Consider the following 15,687-nt stretch of genomic DNA (forward strand, 5'->3'; position numbering starts at 1 on the left):
AATTTATAATGTCTCTTTTGTAATTCTGTATTTAAGTTTTAGCATATAAGTCTAGAAAAAAATTTTAAATGAAATGTCTTATTCAAAACTTAACATTTAAGGCAGTTAGGTGGCACAGTGAATAGAACACCAGCCCTGGAGTCAAGAGGACCTGAGTTCAAATGAAGCCTCAGCCACTTAACACTTACTAGCTATGTGACCTTGGACAAGTCACTTAACCCCAATTACCCTGCCTTCACCATCTCCAAAAAGCAAAAAAAAAAAAAAACAGACAAAAAATCAACAACAAAAATAAATACAATGAAGAGGTCTCGTGTTAACTATTTACACTTAATTTCATTGTCTGCATTTTCACTCCCTTTTAAACTCCCTTTAAATTCCTATCCATCAGGAATCTCTATTCCCATTTACTTTCCCTCATATGATCATAGCATATACTCCATTCTCCTAACTTTTTTTTTCATTTTATATTACATATTATTTCATAAACATCTTTCCAAATTTCCTTCTGTTCCTCCTACTTTTTGGTCTTAATCACATTAAAGTAAATTACACTAATGTGCCTGTTAGACATTTAGGTATCTGTTAGATTTTAGCTATTACATAAAATGCTGCTCCGAAAAATCTCTGAATAGCTAACTCAGCCCTCCTCCTCTCCTTTTTTGGGGAGGTGGAATGGTAGAATTTAAACCTTCAGGGCATATTCCAACCATGGAATTACCAAGTCAAAGAGTATAAGCATTCTGTGAGTTTTACTACATTTGGAGATGACATAAAACTTAAGCCAACAGCGAGAATATCTATCTTCCGAATAACATTGACTTTCATTGCTTTTTAAAAATAAGTTTTCAATATCTTTTACGACAAAAATTTTTCCAAGTATCCCTCTCTCTCCAGGCTCCATAAGAGAGCTCCTATAGACATTTTAAATACATAATATTTAAGAATAAAAGAGAAAAAAATTTAACACCCCTCATTATTTTCATTTAAGTACTCATTTATTTTTGGTGTTTTTATATTTATAGTTATTGACATAGAGATCCTGTGTATTTCTTGGCACATTAAGTGTCAAATATTCAATGATTTTTGTTATCCTATAAAGGCCCCCCCACCTCCTATTAAAAAAATTTATTTTTAACATCTTTTTCAATTTTGAGTTTCAAATTCTCTTTTCCCCTCAAGTCTCTTTCCCAGCCATTGAGAAAGCAAGCTGTATATCTTTATCTATACGTGAATATATGTGAAATAATGCAAAACATATTTCCATATAAGCTTTGTTGCCAAAAAAAAGACAATAAAAAGAAGTGAAAAAATTTTATTTCAATTTGGCCTCAGAGTTCATCAGTTCTCTTTCTGGAGGTGAACAGCATTTTCCATCATGAATTCTTTGGAAACTGGATTGGATAATTGTATTGATCAGAGTAGCTGAGTTTTCACAACTGAACATCATCATAATATTGCTGTTACTGTGTATAGTGTTCTGGTTCTGCTCACTTCATTCTGCATCAATTCATATATGTCTTGCCAGGTTTTTTTGAAACCATCCTTCTTGTTATTTTTTATAACATAATATGATTTATTGCAAACACATACCACAACTTATTAAGCCATTTCCCAATTGATGGGCATCTCAATTTCCAATTCTTTGCCACCACAAAAAGAACTACTATAAGCATTTCTGTACATATAAAGTCCTTTTCCCTTTTCTTTGACCTCTCTACAATACAGACCTAGTAGTGGTATTTCTGGGTCACAGGGCAGGCAGAGTTTGATAGCCCTTTGGGAATAGTTCCAAATTCTTCTCCAGAATGGCTAGACAGTTAACAGCTCCACCAACAGCGCATTAGTATCCCTAATCTTCTACCTATTCTCCAGCATTTGTCATTTTCCTTATCTGTTATTTTAACCTGATAGATGTGAAGCGGTACCTCAGAGCTATTATAATTTGCATTTCTCAAATAAGTAGTTATTTACAGCCTTTTTTTTTAGGTAGGGCAGTTGGGGTTAAGTGACTTGCCCAAGGTCACATGGCTAGTAAGTGTTAAGTGTCTGAGGTCACATTCCAACTCAAGTCCTCCTGACTTCAGGGCCAGGCCTCTATTCACTGCACCACCTGGCTGCCCCATTTGTAGCTTTTTTTAATGTGGCTATAGATAGTTTTCATTTCTTCTTCTGAAAACTGTTTATAACCTATGACCATTTATCAACTGGGAAATGGTTCTTATTTTTATAAATTTGGCTCAGTTCCCTATATATTTAAGAAACAAGACCTTTATCAGAGAAACTTGCTATACATTTCTCCACAGTTTCCTGCTACCCCTCTAATTTTGGCTGCATTGGTTTGTGCAAACCCTTTTTAATTTAATGTGATCAAAATTATTTATTTTACTTCCTACAAACCTCTCTCTCTTCTGGTCATAAAGTCTTCCCTTGTCCAAAGATCTGACAGATAAAATTTTCCAAGTTCCTCTCAATATGCTTATGATTATCACCCTTTATTTGTCTAAATCATGTACCCATTTTGTTATTTTTTTTTCCTGGTATATGGCATGAAATGTTGGTCTTTGCCTAGTTTCTGCGAAAATGCTTTCCATTTATCCCAGCAATTTTTGTCAATAGTGCTTTCTTAACCTAAAAGCTTGGTTGTTTGGGTTTATCAAACAATGTATTCAGGTTTTAAAATTTGGTTTTATTAACTTTACTCGTAAATAAGAAATGGAGACTTTTATGGATTAATCTGTATTTGGCAATTTCCTTTACTATTATATCCATTAGTTCTTTAGTTGAGGAGGTTGAACTCTGAAATACACTTGTAGGTCAAATATTCTAACCCATCATTTATAATGATAACATCCTGACCTCTAATTTTCAAAGTGAATTCCTTAATGTCTCTTACCTAGCTTAACTGCAACTGCTAAAATTTGTAGTACTATATCAAATAACTCAATATTACATGTCAAATAACAGCAGTTTAAACAGGTATTCCTGTTTTGTATATGTTTTTAATGAGAATGCTTTTAACGTTTCTCCATTATATAAGCTGGCTCTTTTGACTTACTTTTTACTGTGTTGTGTTGAGGAAAAGTTTTTCTATACCTAATGTTTAGTGTTTTTATATTTCTCAATCTTATCAGATATCTTATAAGGGATTTTTCTGGAGATTTTTTTTCCAGTTATATTTTCACAGATTCACAGAATCTTAGAACTCAAAAGTAACATCAGTGGCCATCAAGTACAACCCAAACTCAAAAAAGAGATCTCATTACAATATACCTGGATAAAAGGTTATCACCTAGGATATCAATGAATACCTCCAAGGAAAGGGAATATACTACCTTCCAAAGACTATTCCAATTATGGATAGTGATAATTATTAAGGAAATGTTCCTGTCATTAATCCTAAATTAACTCTTCTGCGATTTCCATTTATTGTTCTTTGATGTGAATTCTGGGAGTAAACAGAATAAATCTAATTCCTCTTCCATATGACAGCACTCCAAAAAGATTAAGAGGGCATTCACCGTGGAGTCTTCTCTTCTCTAAGCTAATAATTCCTAGATCCTTCAACTGGTTTTATTATATGGCAATGACTGAAGGTCTTTTAGAATTCTGGCTGCCCTCAACTAACCACTCTCTGGCTTATCAATGTTCTTCTCAAACAGTAGCATCCTGAATTGTAGACTGTTAGTTCTAGAATCCAGAATTCTAGATGTCCTATGATCAGGACAGAGAACATCAAGACCACTGCCATCTTGCTCCTTTTTTAATGCTGTATAAATCAAATCAGTTTAGTTTTGTTATTTCAGCAGCCATATCAAAGTATTGTTTAGTTGTTCAGTCATGTCTGACCCTTTGTGATCCTGTGGACCATACTGTCCATGGGGTTTTCTTGGCAAAGATACTGAAGTGGCTTGCCATTTCTTTCTCCAGGAAAACAGAGGTTAAGTGACTTACCCAGGATCATACAGCTAGTAAGTATCTGAGGCCACATTTGAACTCAGGTCTTCCTGACTACAGGCCTAGAGCATATCACGTTACTGACTTATACTGAGTTTACAATCCACTAAGGAAACCTAGATCTTTTCCAAACTGCTATATAACCAAGCTTTAGAAAAATGATTTTTGAATCCAAATATTTTAATTTCCATTTATCCCTATTAAATTCCAACTAGGTAAATTCAGTCCATTGTTCTAGCCCATCAAGATCTTTTTTTGATCCTGTCATTTCACCCAATTTTGTGTCATCTGCAAATCTGATGAGCATGGTTTTTATGCATTCACAGAAATATTAAATAGCATAAGGCCAAGTATAAATCCCTGGGGCTCCTCATGGAGACCTCCTGGTTTGTTTAAATTATTAAATTCTTATTACATCAATTTTGGAAATTAGTATTTTGCAAATAAACAGCTATTTCCTTTTAGTTTTCCAATTTTTCAGACAATGGCTCTATGTAATATTTCCTAATAATGTTTTCATTTCTTTTGTATCTGTTTTGCCCTCTCATTTTGCAAATGTAATTTAACTGAATGGTATTTTTTCCTCTCATTTTAAATGTGACTTTGCCCAAGGAGGGGGTCAACAACTCTTGGTTTTGGCATTTATTATTCTTTCATTTTCTACTTTCTGCTCTTACTTTCAGTCGTTAATATCAACCAGGCATTATACATTTAGAGCAACATAGGACCGCTGAGGAAATTTAATCCAAGCGCTTCATTTTAAAGATGAAGAAGATGATGTGCCAAAAGGTTGACTATGTTAGCCTCCCCAACATCACCAATATGAACCCAGGTTCTCTGCCTTCCAATTTAACACCCTTTCCACTCCATCATGCTGTTGTCTAGATGAGTGTTTTTTTCTGTAAAGTATTAGAAAGCATCATAGATAATCTTTCTGTTTCAGGCCTAAAGAGAATAAGTTACATTCTCCTTATCACTTTTATCTCCTTATTCACTTCATTACATATTTTCTAAAGTCTTCTTTATCAAAGAAAATTACAGGTACTCTTCTTTTTTTTGAATCTCTAACAGCATGACCCACCTCAAATGAAATAGAAGTAAATCTTCTAGTCAGTGTGTTTCCTAAAAGCAACAAACTGATGTGTCTTATCTGTTTCTAAAACTTCTTTTAAAGGGGACCATTCACATTTATTAATTTTCTTATTAATAAATTCACATTTATTTTATATAAAACAAATACAACTGATCCAACAGTTCCCTCTTATTCTTGAGGATGAGTAAAGGCAGTTATAGCAATCTTAATATTATATATTTAACTAATAACAACTATTAAATAAGGCATTTTATATTTCATTTTATTAAATTATTAAGTCCTAGGCTTCCCTGAAGTTTTGATTCCATGCACCCTTTTTATTATATAAGATTGTCTCTGAAATTGCTAATTCTTTTTCTTCTTCCCTTTCATCTACATTAAAGTTTTTTTTTTCGTAAATATGAAAATATCTTAATGTTCTTTAATCCTGTATCCTTCATAATACTTTTATACTTTTTAATAAAAACTCTGATTGTTGTTTATATTATAGGTAGGAGAGATAATATATCTTATCCACACATACATTTAGGCATAAATTACTATTCCTTTTAATTACTTATTTAGCCAAATTTGTTTTTGCTGTTTGTGAAGACTTCTTTAGTTGAGGAATTTTGTTGATAAATTCTATTCAAAAAAAGTAGTGTCACTAGATCACTTGAGTACATGGAAGGGAGTACAGTATAAGAGGAGTAGGAAGGTGGAAAGGGGCCAGGTTATGAAGAGCATTAAAAGGTAAACAGGGAATTCTGAAGTTAGTCCTGGAGATAATGGAAAAGCTAGTGAGAGGAAAAGTGGAGGCACCCATTGCAAATTATGTTCTCAAGGAGCATAGTCACAAAAAGAGTGATATAGGATGATACCTTTTGAGGATGATTAAGTGAGACATTTTTGAGAATACGGAGAAAAAAGGCATATTTGCTGGTAATAAGGCAGCAGCCAGTAAATAGGCAGACAATGATAATGAGTGAGAGTGGAGATGACAGAAGGGATGATCGGTTGGAGAAGATGAGATGGGAGCACTTTTATTTGTAGAGGGATTTTGCCTTGGCTAGGAGAAGGGCCACCTTTTCATGTGAAACATAGTTGAAGATCATAGCAGAAGAGATCTGAGTGATGTGACATTAGAAGAAAAGGAGAAGTTCTTGGTGAATGGTCTCAATTTTTCTCCAGGAAATATGAGGCAAAGTTCTCAGCTGAGAGGGTCGAGGACAATGGAAGATTTAAAGGATGAAAAAGTTTGAAAGAGTTTCTGTGAAGAATGGAATAGTGAATCAATTAAAAGGCATAATATTATAAAAGGCATAATTATAATCAATTAAAAGGCATAAAAGGATTACATTGCCACAATAAGGCTCAACTGAAATTATGTCATAAATTTGTAGTGGACACAGCAGAAAGCTTCTTGGCAGTTGTTAATGTTTTCTTGATTGCCTTTTTCAGAATTAATAAGATGAGAAATATGCATATTAATTTAAAAACCAGTCTTGGATGAATCACAGCTACTCCTTGGTCATACTGTCTGACCAGTATGTTCTTAGGTACACAAATCATTTTTAACTAAACAAAGCATAATTTAGAAGGCAAATCTGCATGTAAAAACAAACATCATCTTCTATCACACTGCAAAAATCAAATGAAAATTATCTGTCAATAGTTCATCCATATTAATGCCTCCCTCTTAAAAAAAAAAACTAGGTTGCTGTAAACTGAAATTCAAAGCATTTATCATGACTAGGTGAAGAGTTTCATACACTGAAAAGATTTATGAAATATTTAAGAGTTTTGAGCTAAAAATATAAAAGTCTAGGAATATGGAATAATTAGATCCATTCCCTTCACTCAACAGCAGAAGGGGAAGAACATGCAGAAAACAGCCAAAACGACTGGGGAATATTTATGAATGCAGCCCAAAACTCCAAAGCAATTCAACTGACCACTGTGTTTTCCTTTATCTGACCAATTCGGAATTGTAATATTCTCAGGTACATGGGGACTTGCTTACTCTGAATTTGCATATTTCTAAGAGTTTCCAGTTCCCTTGACCTACCTCAACATAAAACTGCACAGTCTCTAACATCTGTGGAATCACTGGTTAGGCTTTATCTAGAAAGAAATGACTTCCTAAACACTTCCATTAAGTGCAGTTTAACTCTGTTAATCCGGACAAATATGGAGACTCAGCAGCTGAAAGGGAAGTGAATCAACATTTTCCTGTGTCTTTCTTGAATCAAGAAGTTCAACTGGTTCATATATAACTCAATAAATCCTACAGTTAGATCAAACGATTATGGATTTCCTTTAATTCCTGAACCTGACTGGCACACTGAGAAAATATCTTTTACCCACACAGACTAAAGACTCATATACTTTCCTGACCAAATACAAACAACAACTTAAGTCTGCCATGAGTTCACACCATCTTGGAATGAGCCCTGAGATAACTGTCTTTATATGCATACGCTTTATAAGCATGAGCTTAACAGAAACTTAGAGTTGGACAGAACCTTACAGATCAATTAGCCTAGCCTCATTCTATGTATGAAATGACAGAGGCCAAGACTGTGAAGTAACCTATTAAGATTTACAGAGTTAAGTGGCAAATCTAGGATTTAGACATAGAGGCTAGCTCTGGGCAAGTCACTTAATCTCTAAGGCAACTATGTATGGCTATGTTGCAGAACAGCTTCTGATCTGCCCTGGTCACAGGAATTATTAACAGCAAATAAAATCATAGCTACAGACCCCTTTCCCTCAAAATAGCCATGACAACGTGATGATGAAGGCACTTTCCTTTTCATTCCTAGACAGTGCCAAAAAGGTAATGCTGAAAATGATCACTAGTGCCCTACTGAGTGTCAAAGAGGAGATCCTAGGAATAATTTCAGACATTATATTAACAAGTAAATATCTCACCACCTTCCACCATGGTCCAGTTCTCATGCAGATTATTGGAAATTTTCTTTAACACCTCATTTTTCGAAATAGCCTGAAGAAGACAAAAAATGGCAACATTTATCAGAAGTAAAATGCAAGGCACATGGAGCTCTCACCATAAAGAGGAAAACAAACATCTCAGGAAAAGCAAAAGAACTGAAATCATCTTGGATCTACATAATGTTTTACAGTTTTCAAAGCAGTTTATATACATTATTTATTGATCCTTATAAATGATGAGGTAAGCAGGGGAGCTATCATAAACCTATCTTACAGATGAAAAAAATAAAGCTAAAATAAGTGATAGGTCACAGTTAAACAGCTAACAAACTAGCAGAACTAGGACTAGAACCCAAGCTATCACTGATCAACGATACTATAATGTTTCTTCCTAAAAAATGAAAGCAAAAACTGGAGTGGTCAAGCAAAAATTTTAAGAAAAACTGAAAGAATGCTGCACAGAACTGGTATTATACATCCTTAGTCTATATAAATATGAAGAATAATTACTGTTATTTAAAAAGCATGTTTCTTACCTGCCACTGTCCATTCTCAAGGTGATAGAGCAAAACCGGCATTTCTCTACACTCTTGTAAAACCCAAAGCCCTTGTATTTCATCAAAAGCAATGTCCCACACTCTGTGATTAAAGGTAAGTTGCTGTTTGTAAATCAGCTGTTTTTTGGTGTCATCAATTTGGAAGATGTAGATTACAGGAATACTTTTAAGGAAGAAAGAAAAGATTAAAAAAAGGTAACTGCAACTAGACTCTACTGGGTCTAACAATTCACATGCAAAAAATCTAGAGGTTCTAGTGAAGTGCAAGATCAGTGAGCCTACACTGTGACCCAGGGTGGGGGGCGGTTATTTGCCTTTGTAGTCAAATTTCCTTGGGACTGAGAATATGAAAGTTGTAGCATCAAAAATAGAAATCCAAGACGGTAATTATATTGTTTCAAAACTATTATGATACTCAAAGATCCCTGTATATATTTTTACAAACTTACAATCATGTGCAGTTTTATATATATCAAGTTTTTTAAAAGCCTCACCCTTTGAATTCAAAGGCTAGATAGTATCAACTTCATCATAGTGGCCCATCACACTATTCTTCTCCCATTAGTAATATTTACTGTCAAATCATATAATATCAATGGCTTGTTGTATTCTGTTTTATCAGGGGCAATGTGGCCAACACTCACAGTGAGACTGCTAATGGGGATTAATACAACACCAACAGTTCTGACCCAATTTTTATAGGTATCTCTTAAAAGGAATAGATGCTATGTCTACATGTACTTTGTATACTACTGTGACATAAGATATTCATCATCAATCATCAAACATTCATCAAGTGGCTACTAGTGCCGGACACTATGCTAAGCAATGGGGACACAAAGACAAAAGCAGAACATAAGAACTAGGATCCTTGATTCTTCTGACTGCTAAAAGACTACTTTCACAAATAAGCTACTAGGTTAACTTATTTTCCATCTGTAAACTACCAAATGCTTAATAATTAGGTAAAAGTAGTCCTTCAAAAATATATGAAATTCCATCCTCCCCTCTAATTTGTAGTAGGGCCTAGAGTTCCCTGAATAATTCCAGTCATTTTGACAAATATAACTATATACCTAGATAAAAATTACTCTAATGGGAACAGAAACAAATAAAGGAGTCAAGTGGCAAGAAATATGAATAATAAACACATCTGCCAATTCTTACTGAAATCAAAACACTCAGCATACCAGGAAATCCATACTTCTCTATGACTGTCCAATTATCTTTGCTGAAATGTGCCCATGAAGAAATCAGCGTGAGGCCCTTGCCACATTTAATGTAATGTTCAATAAAGGTAAAGTGAATGAAGACTGGAGGTGTTTTGGAAACTGGAAAGTGATTTTGTCAATCCCATGCTACTCATTTAAACATTAATCCATTCTTTTTTTTCCTTTAAAATTTGGTATTTTTTATTTGAACAAATACCCAAAGAAAAACTGTAACAAAGTACACTCCCAAAACATAGTGTTAATGAACATTTCTTTGATTAATACCAATATTCTCCCAGTGGTGCTATATATATGACTGTGAAATATGGAACACCATAATCTCTTCTGAAGAACAAACCTCGAAGACAATGAGAGGACACTGAAGAAACATACAGAGGGTATAGGCAGGGGAAACATTACTACTAATGACGTGAACTAAAAATGGTGGAACAGACAGCACCTAGGAAATATACAATCAGAAAAGGAGTTTAACTGAACATGTAGTGAAAATAAAGGATGGGCAGCAGAAGTATTGGTATACAGACAAAAGTAAAGACACTAGAGGCAGTTCTCAAGTCCAGTGGATGAATTCATGACAAATTTATGGGAGGATATAAACAGTTACACAGGATGAGAAAGTCAGTTATGATCTGCATCATGCGGAGGGAGAACCACACTGAAAAGATCACATATCCACTAAAGCAATGAATTACAATTAGATTAATAAAGCAGACAGTCTAAGCACACACATTCTCATGTAACAGCCCATATTCACTGGAAGGAGGGGTCTTGACAGTAAAGCAGTTATTAAGATTTCCCAAATTGAAATCTAGCTTTAGAGTAACATAACACCCAGAGGACATAGGAAAGGTCTAATCAAATAATAAGTACATTCTCCCCTTCTGTTGGTATACTCAAATTCTTAAACAGATCTGTGCTTTTATTTATGTGGCTATTCCCTCCAATCATGCAGATAGCTATTCACCTATTTTCTATGTCCTCCCACAGCAGGGACACAAAAGTGGAGGAGAGGCAGTTTTCAATGATTTTCCTCACTTTCTCTTGACACTGAATACATGTGGCATATATGTACCACATAACAGCTATTTCTAGAGTTTCATCATATCAACCATCCATCTCTTAGATGACATCTTTCAGTTGGGTCCTTCATTGTAGCATTCCCACATTCACATATACTTCACTGCCCCCTGTGTGGTACTGAAAATTTTGGACTAACTAGGAATACAGCACACACAAAATACCCCTGGATTTAGAATGTTTATTGTTCAGATCATAACATGGCAGAAGGTGATGAACCTATGGAGCTCATCCATCAATGTGTGTGAATGTATATGTGTACACATACACAAACACCCGTTGGCTAAATAATGCAAATGAACAGGGAATTGGACAGAGATTTAAACAGAATAACTCTTTTGATGACTCCAAAGATCTCCCTGCCTCAAAGATGAAGGCCCATTTTTAAAGACAATATTCCACTAGCATTGTTATATGCCTACAAGTCATGGTACACTATAGTCTCCAATGAACTAAGATTTAGTGGTATGTGATAAGGAAGAGCAATAATAATCATCTGGTAGCTTACCAGTCACATAAAATAGCAATGTAGTTTTCTTGGCAACAGTAAGTTATCCTTGACACTGCAAATATCTGGAATGAAATAGAGACTGGTTAAAGAGAACAGAAATTGATCTATACAAGGAATTAGGTACCCCTTCATTGGCTACACTTTTCTCTCTTCCTTATCTTGGTATCTTGGTTAAAAAGTTCAACCCTACCCTATCTTGTTCTTTCAAGTTCTTGTCTCTTTATCCCAATGCCAATCAAGCCCTGAAATGCCTCAACCCTGGATTACTCCCACCATCCACTGCCTTCACACCTGGTTAAGGGTTGCTGAAAAAAGCTAAGGAAAATTCATGAAACCAGGCTGACTGGGTCCAGCACAAATGTATGTTACATAATCTGAAATGAGCCTTTGATTCCATGTCCCACTCAAAACAACAGCTTAAAAGCCCTATTTTCAGACAAAAGATGTACAGTTATTCAGTTTATGAGCTCTGAGATAGTTCAGCATGACTGTCACTATCACAAAAGAGAACACAAAAGGGAAGGCTAGGTGGCGCAATGAGTAAAGCACCGGCCCCAGAATCAGGAGGACCCAAGTTCAGTTCCAGCCTCAGACACTTAACACCCACACAAAAAAACTAGTCATGTAACCTTGGGCAAGTTACTTAACCCCAATTGCCCTCCAAAAGGCAAAAAAAAAAAAAGAGAACACAAAAAGCACTAAAAATATTGTGAACATTAAATACTCTTGGCAACCATTGATAAATGGTACTTGAACAATGAGGATCCACTCTAAAAAGAAATCACAGAAGAACAGCATAATGGTATTGATGGAAAAGATAATTTCATTGTTTAAAAAAGAAAAAAAAAACCTTTGGAAATTTGTTTTATAATGCAAGCTAAAATGTCCAAGAAAAATCTAGGAAGACTCATAGAAAATCACTACACTGACTCCCTATTATGTTAGTGAATACCCTAAATTCTAAGGTATTCATAAGGTATATACCTTAAAGACACTTCAAACATAATAAATAAATGGTTACTATGTAATACTACATCAAGGGATTCAAACAAGGAATTCTCATGTCAAATCTAGTACTTTACCCACTATACATTTAGTTTGAGAAGATATTTGAAAATATTAGAAAACAGTTTTGAAGATTTGTAGAGATAAAATGCTGAATTGGAAAAATCATCATATGGCATCAATTGCTCATGAATTTTAAGATTTCACCTGGGTCCTTGCCCTAATATTAGGCAAGTCTCTCATCCTCAAATTTCCATATTTCTAAATCTCTGTTATCACAGAGATTTTTTTTTTTAAAGCAATCGGGGTTAAGTAACTTGCTCAAGGTTACACGGCCAGTTATTTCTGGGTGTGGTGCTGAGTATCTGAGACCGGGATTCAATCCAGGTCATCCCGACACTGGAGCCGGTACTCTTACTCACTGAGCCACCTGGCCGCCCCTAAGCAATTGGGTTAAGTAACTTGATCAAGGTTACACAGCCAGGTGTTTCTGGGTGGGTGCTAAATGTCTGAGCCCGGGATTCGATCTCCAGGTCATCTCAACACTGGAGCCAGTGCTCTTACTCGCTGTGCTACCTGGCTGCCCTATCACAGAGATTTTGAAAGGTTTGAGAAGTGATCAAGACCTTAAAGCATTTGGCTTAGGGCAACCATGAAAAGAGAAATGGCCCATCAAAAGGCAAAAAAAGGGGGCAGTGAGTGGAGGTGCCCTCATAAAATTAATTAGTTTCCATAACTGAAGCTCAAAAAATAAAAACAAATTAGTAGGAAGTAAAGCTATAAGCTGAAAAGTATCTGTAAATTAAGATTCCAGTGGCCATGTCCTCATGCTATTTAAAGATAGAATCAGAATTCAGAAGAGGACTTAAGAGTCCAAATAAATAAATCAGAGGTTCTTAATTTTGAGGGGACCATGGAATTCTTTGGCAGTATGATGAAGCTTATGAGTCCCTTCTCAAAATAACATTTTTAGATGCACAAAACAAAATGCATACAATTACAAAGGATAACCAATTATACTGAAATGCAGTTATCAAAATCCATTTTTTAAAAATTTACTGTTTCAAGGTTAAGAACTCCTGCTGATCTTAACCCAAATTTAATAAATAAGAAACAATCTAAGGCACAGATAGAAGTGGCTTATCCATGGTCATGCAGCTAAAAGCCAGGACTCCTGACTCTCAGCTATTGTTCTTTATATCATACAATTCAGGTGGCATATTTGCACCCTACCAGGACAACAAACTCAATTCTTGGCTTAGCACTAACTGAACCAAGCGTCTTAGTAAAGTAAGCCATTTCTAGTCTTACTCTGCTTCAGTTTCCCTAACTGGAAAACTGAGTAACTATCATGCCTTGACAATATATCTACAAAAAAATACTTGTAAAAGATTGAAAAATATTTTTAGAGTGGCAATACTAAATCTACTACAGTACTAATTGCTTTTGAAACCCCAATCCTTTACTAATTTCAAAGGCATTGCTAAACAGGATATTTAAAATTTTACTAATTGATCCTGGAAAGCAGTATCAAGTCCTTAGTAACATCAGACACATTCTAATAAAAAATTTCTTTTAATGACAACCTAGAGTGATTGACAAAAAGATTTAATGTGTAATGACTACTAAGTGCTTCCGGTATTTTTAACAAATAAAATTAGTCCTGCAAGAAGTCTAGTATTGATACTAAACATGTTTAGCTTTCTTTTTTTTTTTTAAAGCAATTGGGGTTAAGTAACTTGCTCAAGGTGACATGGCCAGTTATTTTTTGTGTGGGTGCCAAGTATCTGAGGCTGTAACCAATCCCGGGTCTCCCAACACCAGGCCCAGCGCTCTTACTCACTGCACCACCTGGCCGCCCAATTAGCTTTCTTTTTTATGTGGTAGAATCAATGCAACTCAATAAAAGGTTTCTAGAAGCATGTTAAAAAAACAAGGTTAAAATCATAAACCCCACCTTCTCACGTGAGGTTGCCTCAGGATTTCTCAGTCTGTTGAGATGATAGCACTGCAATTCTTTTCCAATTTTGTAGTCCCAGAGCCTCAGAGTACAGTCCTACATATATTCAAAAAAGACAATAAGATTCATTACTATAAATTTCTGATCATTGCATACCACCCAAATCAAATTAAATCTTATATACATGATTGAATGAGTCCTTAAAAAGCTAAGGTTTGCACTGGTCATAAGACATTTAAATAGTATTTTTATAAATACATAGATTCTATAAAAGTAACTATCAGTTTTATAAATTTTGACTGTTGTAGATACCTTTATAAACTGTGTAAATTAACTGCTACCAATCTGAAGATTTCTGTGACTGTGTCTATGACTGTCTATATACTGTGTCTACATACAACTGTAAATTAATAAAACTGCAAAAAATTTCCATATAAAATGACAATAGACTGAAAGGCAGTAAGAGAATATGTGAGAAAATTTCAGCAGATTAGTCTGTTCTTGTGCCAAACCAAAAAATGGAAATATTTCTCCAATTAGAAAAAAAGATCAAAAATTGTTTTTACATAGTACATATTTTACAATGATGTGACTGTTCTATGACTCTCCAACCAAAAGTCATCAATAGTATACTATAATAAAATCAGAAATTGATATTAATTAATATGTATGGCTTTATCATTGAATTTCAGGATAAAACTAATACCATTTATCTTATCCAGTACCCACCCCAATAGTTCTATAAATAATAAGCAACTTAATAAACATTTACTGAATTGAAAGACCTGCATCATAAAATTTCCACTGTTCATAGCAAAATTCAAAGAAGACTTTCAGGCAAAATGAAAGAAAAGTAAAAACTCAAGAAATCTAGATATTGAGGAAAATCAACAAGAAAAAAATTAACTGGAAAATGGATTAAGCAAGGACAAAAAAAGTCATGAGGGACAAAAATATGATTCTGGGTTGACAAAAGAAAAGCAGAAAAATTGAAGCAACAAAGAAGAAAGTTTATGCACAAATGGAAGACTTCTGAAGCAAATGAAACTAATAATTCAGAAACTTTCACTTTGACATAACGACAACAATTTAATGATTTTTAAGATATAACACCTTTGTGAAAAATAATTAATATTTCTTTTTATTTAGCAGTTGAGCTTTTGGGTGCTTTTTTTTAAGACAAAGAAATCATTCATTCATATAAAAAAGAATACAACGGTAACAAATCTTAGAATTTCTTGTACAAAGTCTGCCTCTAAGTAAGGAGATCACAACTTCCCTATGAAACAATGACTAAGCACTGTGAGTCTCTGTGGCTGAAAATTTTATCACTTAGTGATGATTCTCTCCAAAATTGCAAG

At 34.5% G+C, this 15,687-nt stretch overlaps 1 protein-coding gene across 3 annotated transcripts in view; it reads right to left on the minus strand.

The window, feature by feature from the left end:
* Positions 1-15,687, minus strand: part of WDR4 (WD repeat domain 4) — a 61,053-nt gene that overhangs the window by 4,310 nt on the left and 41,056 nt on the right. For 2 of the 3 annotated variants that reach the window (XM_069074825.1, XM_069074823.1), the window contains 4 exons: positions 14,324-14,422; positions 11,359-11,423; positions 8,521-8,704; positions 7,964-8,036 (listed from right to left, as the gene is read on the minus strand). In XM_069074825.1, the coding sequence (XP_068930926.1) occupies positions 7,964-8,036; positions 8,521-8,704; positions 11,359-11,423; positions 14,324-14,422 (421 nt within the window). The remainder of the gene's footprint in view (positions 1-7,963; positions 8,037-8,520; positions 8,705-11,358; positions 11,424-14,323; positions 14,423-15,687) is intronic. The other variant, XM_069074824.1, reaches the window with a different exon arrangement.

Source organism: Petaurus breviceps, unplaced genomic scaffold (genome assembly GCF_028583685.1).
Source record: "Petaurus breviceps papuanus isolate PSGF00001 unplaced genomic scaffold, PetGlider_PUasm1.0 90897, whole genome shotgun sequence".
In the NCBI taxonomy this organism is placed as follows: Eukaryota; Metazoa; Chordata; class Mammalia; order Diprotodontia; family Petauridae; genus Petaurus; species Petaurus breviceps.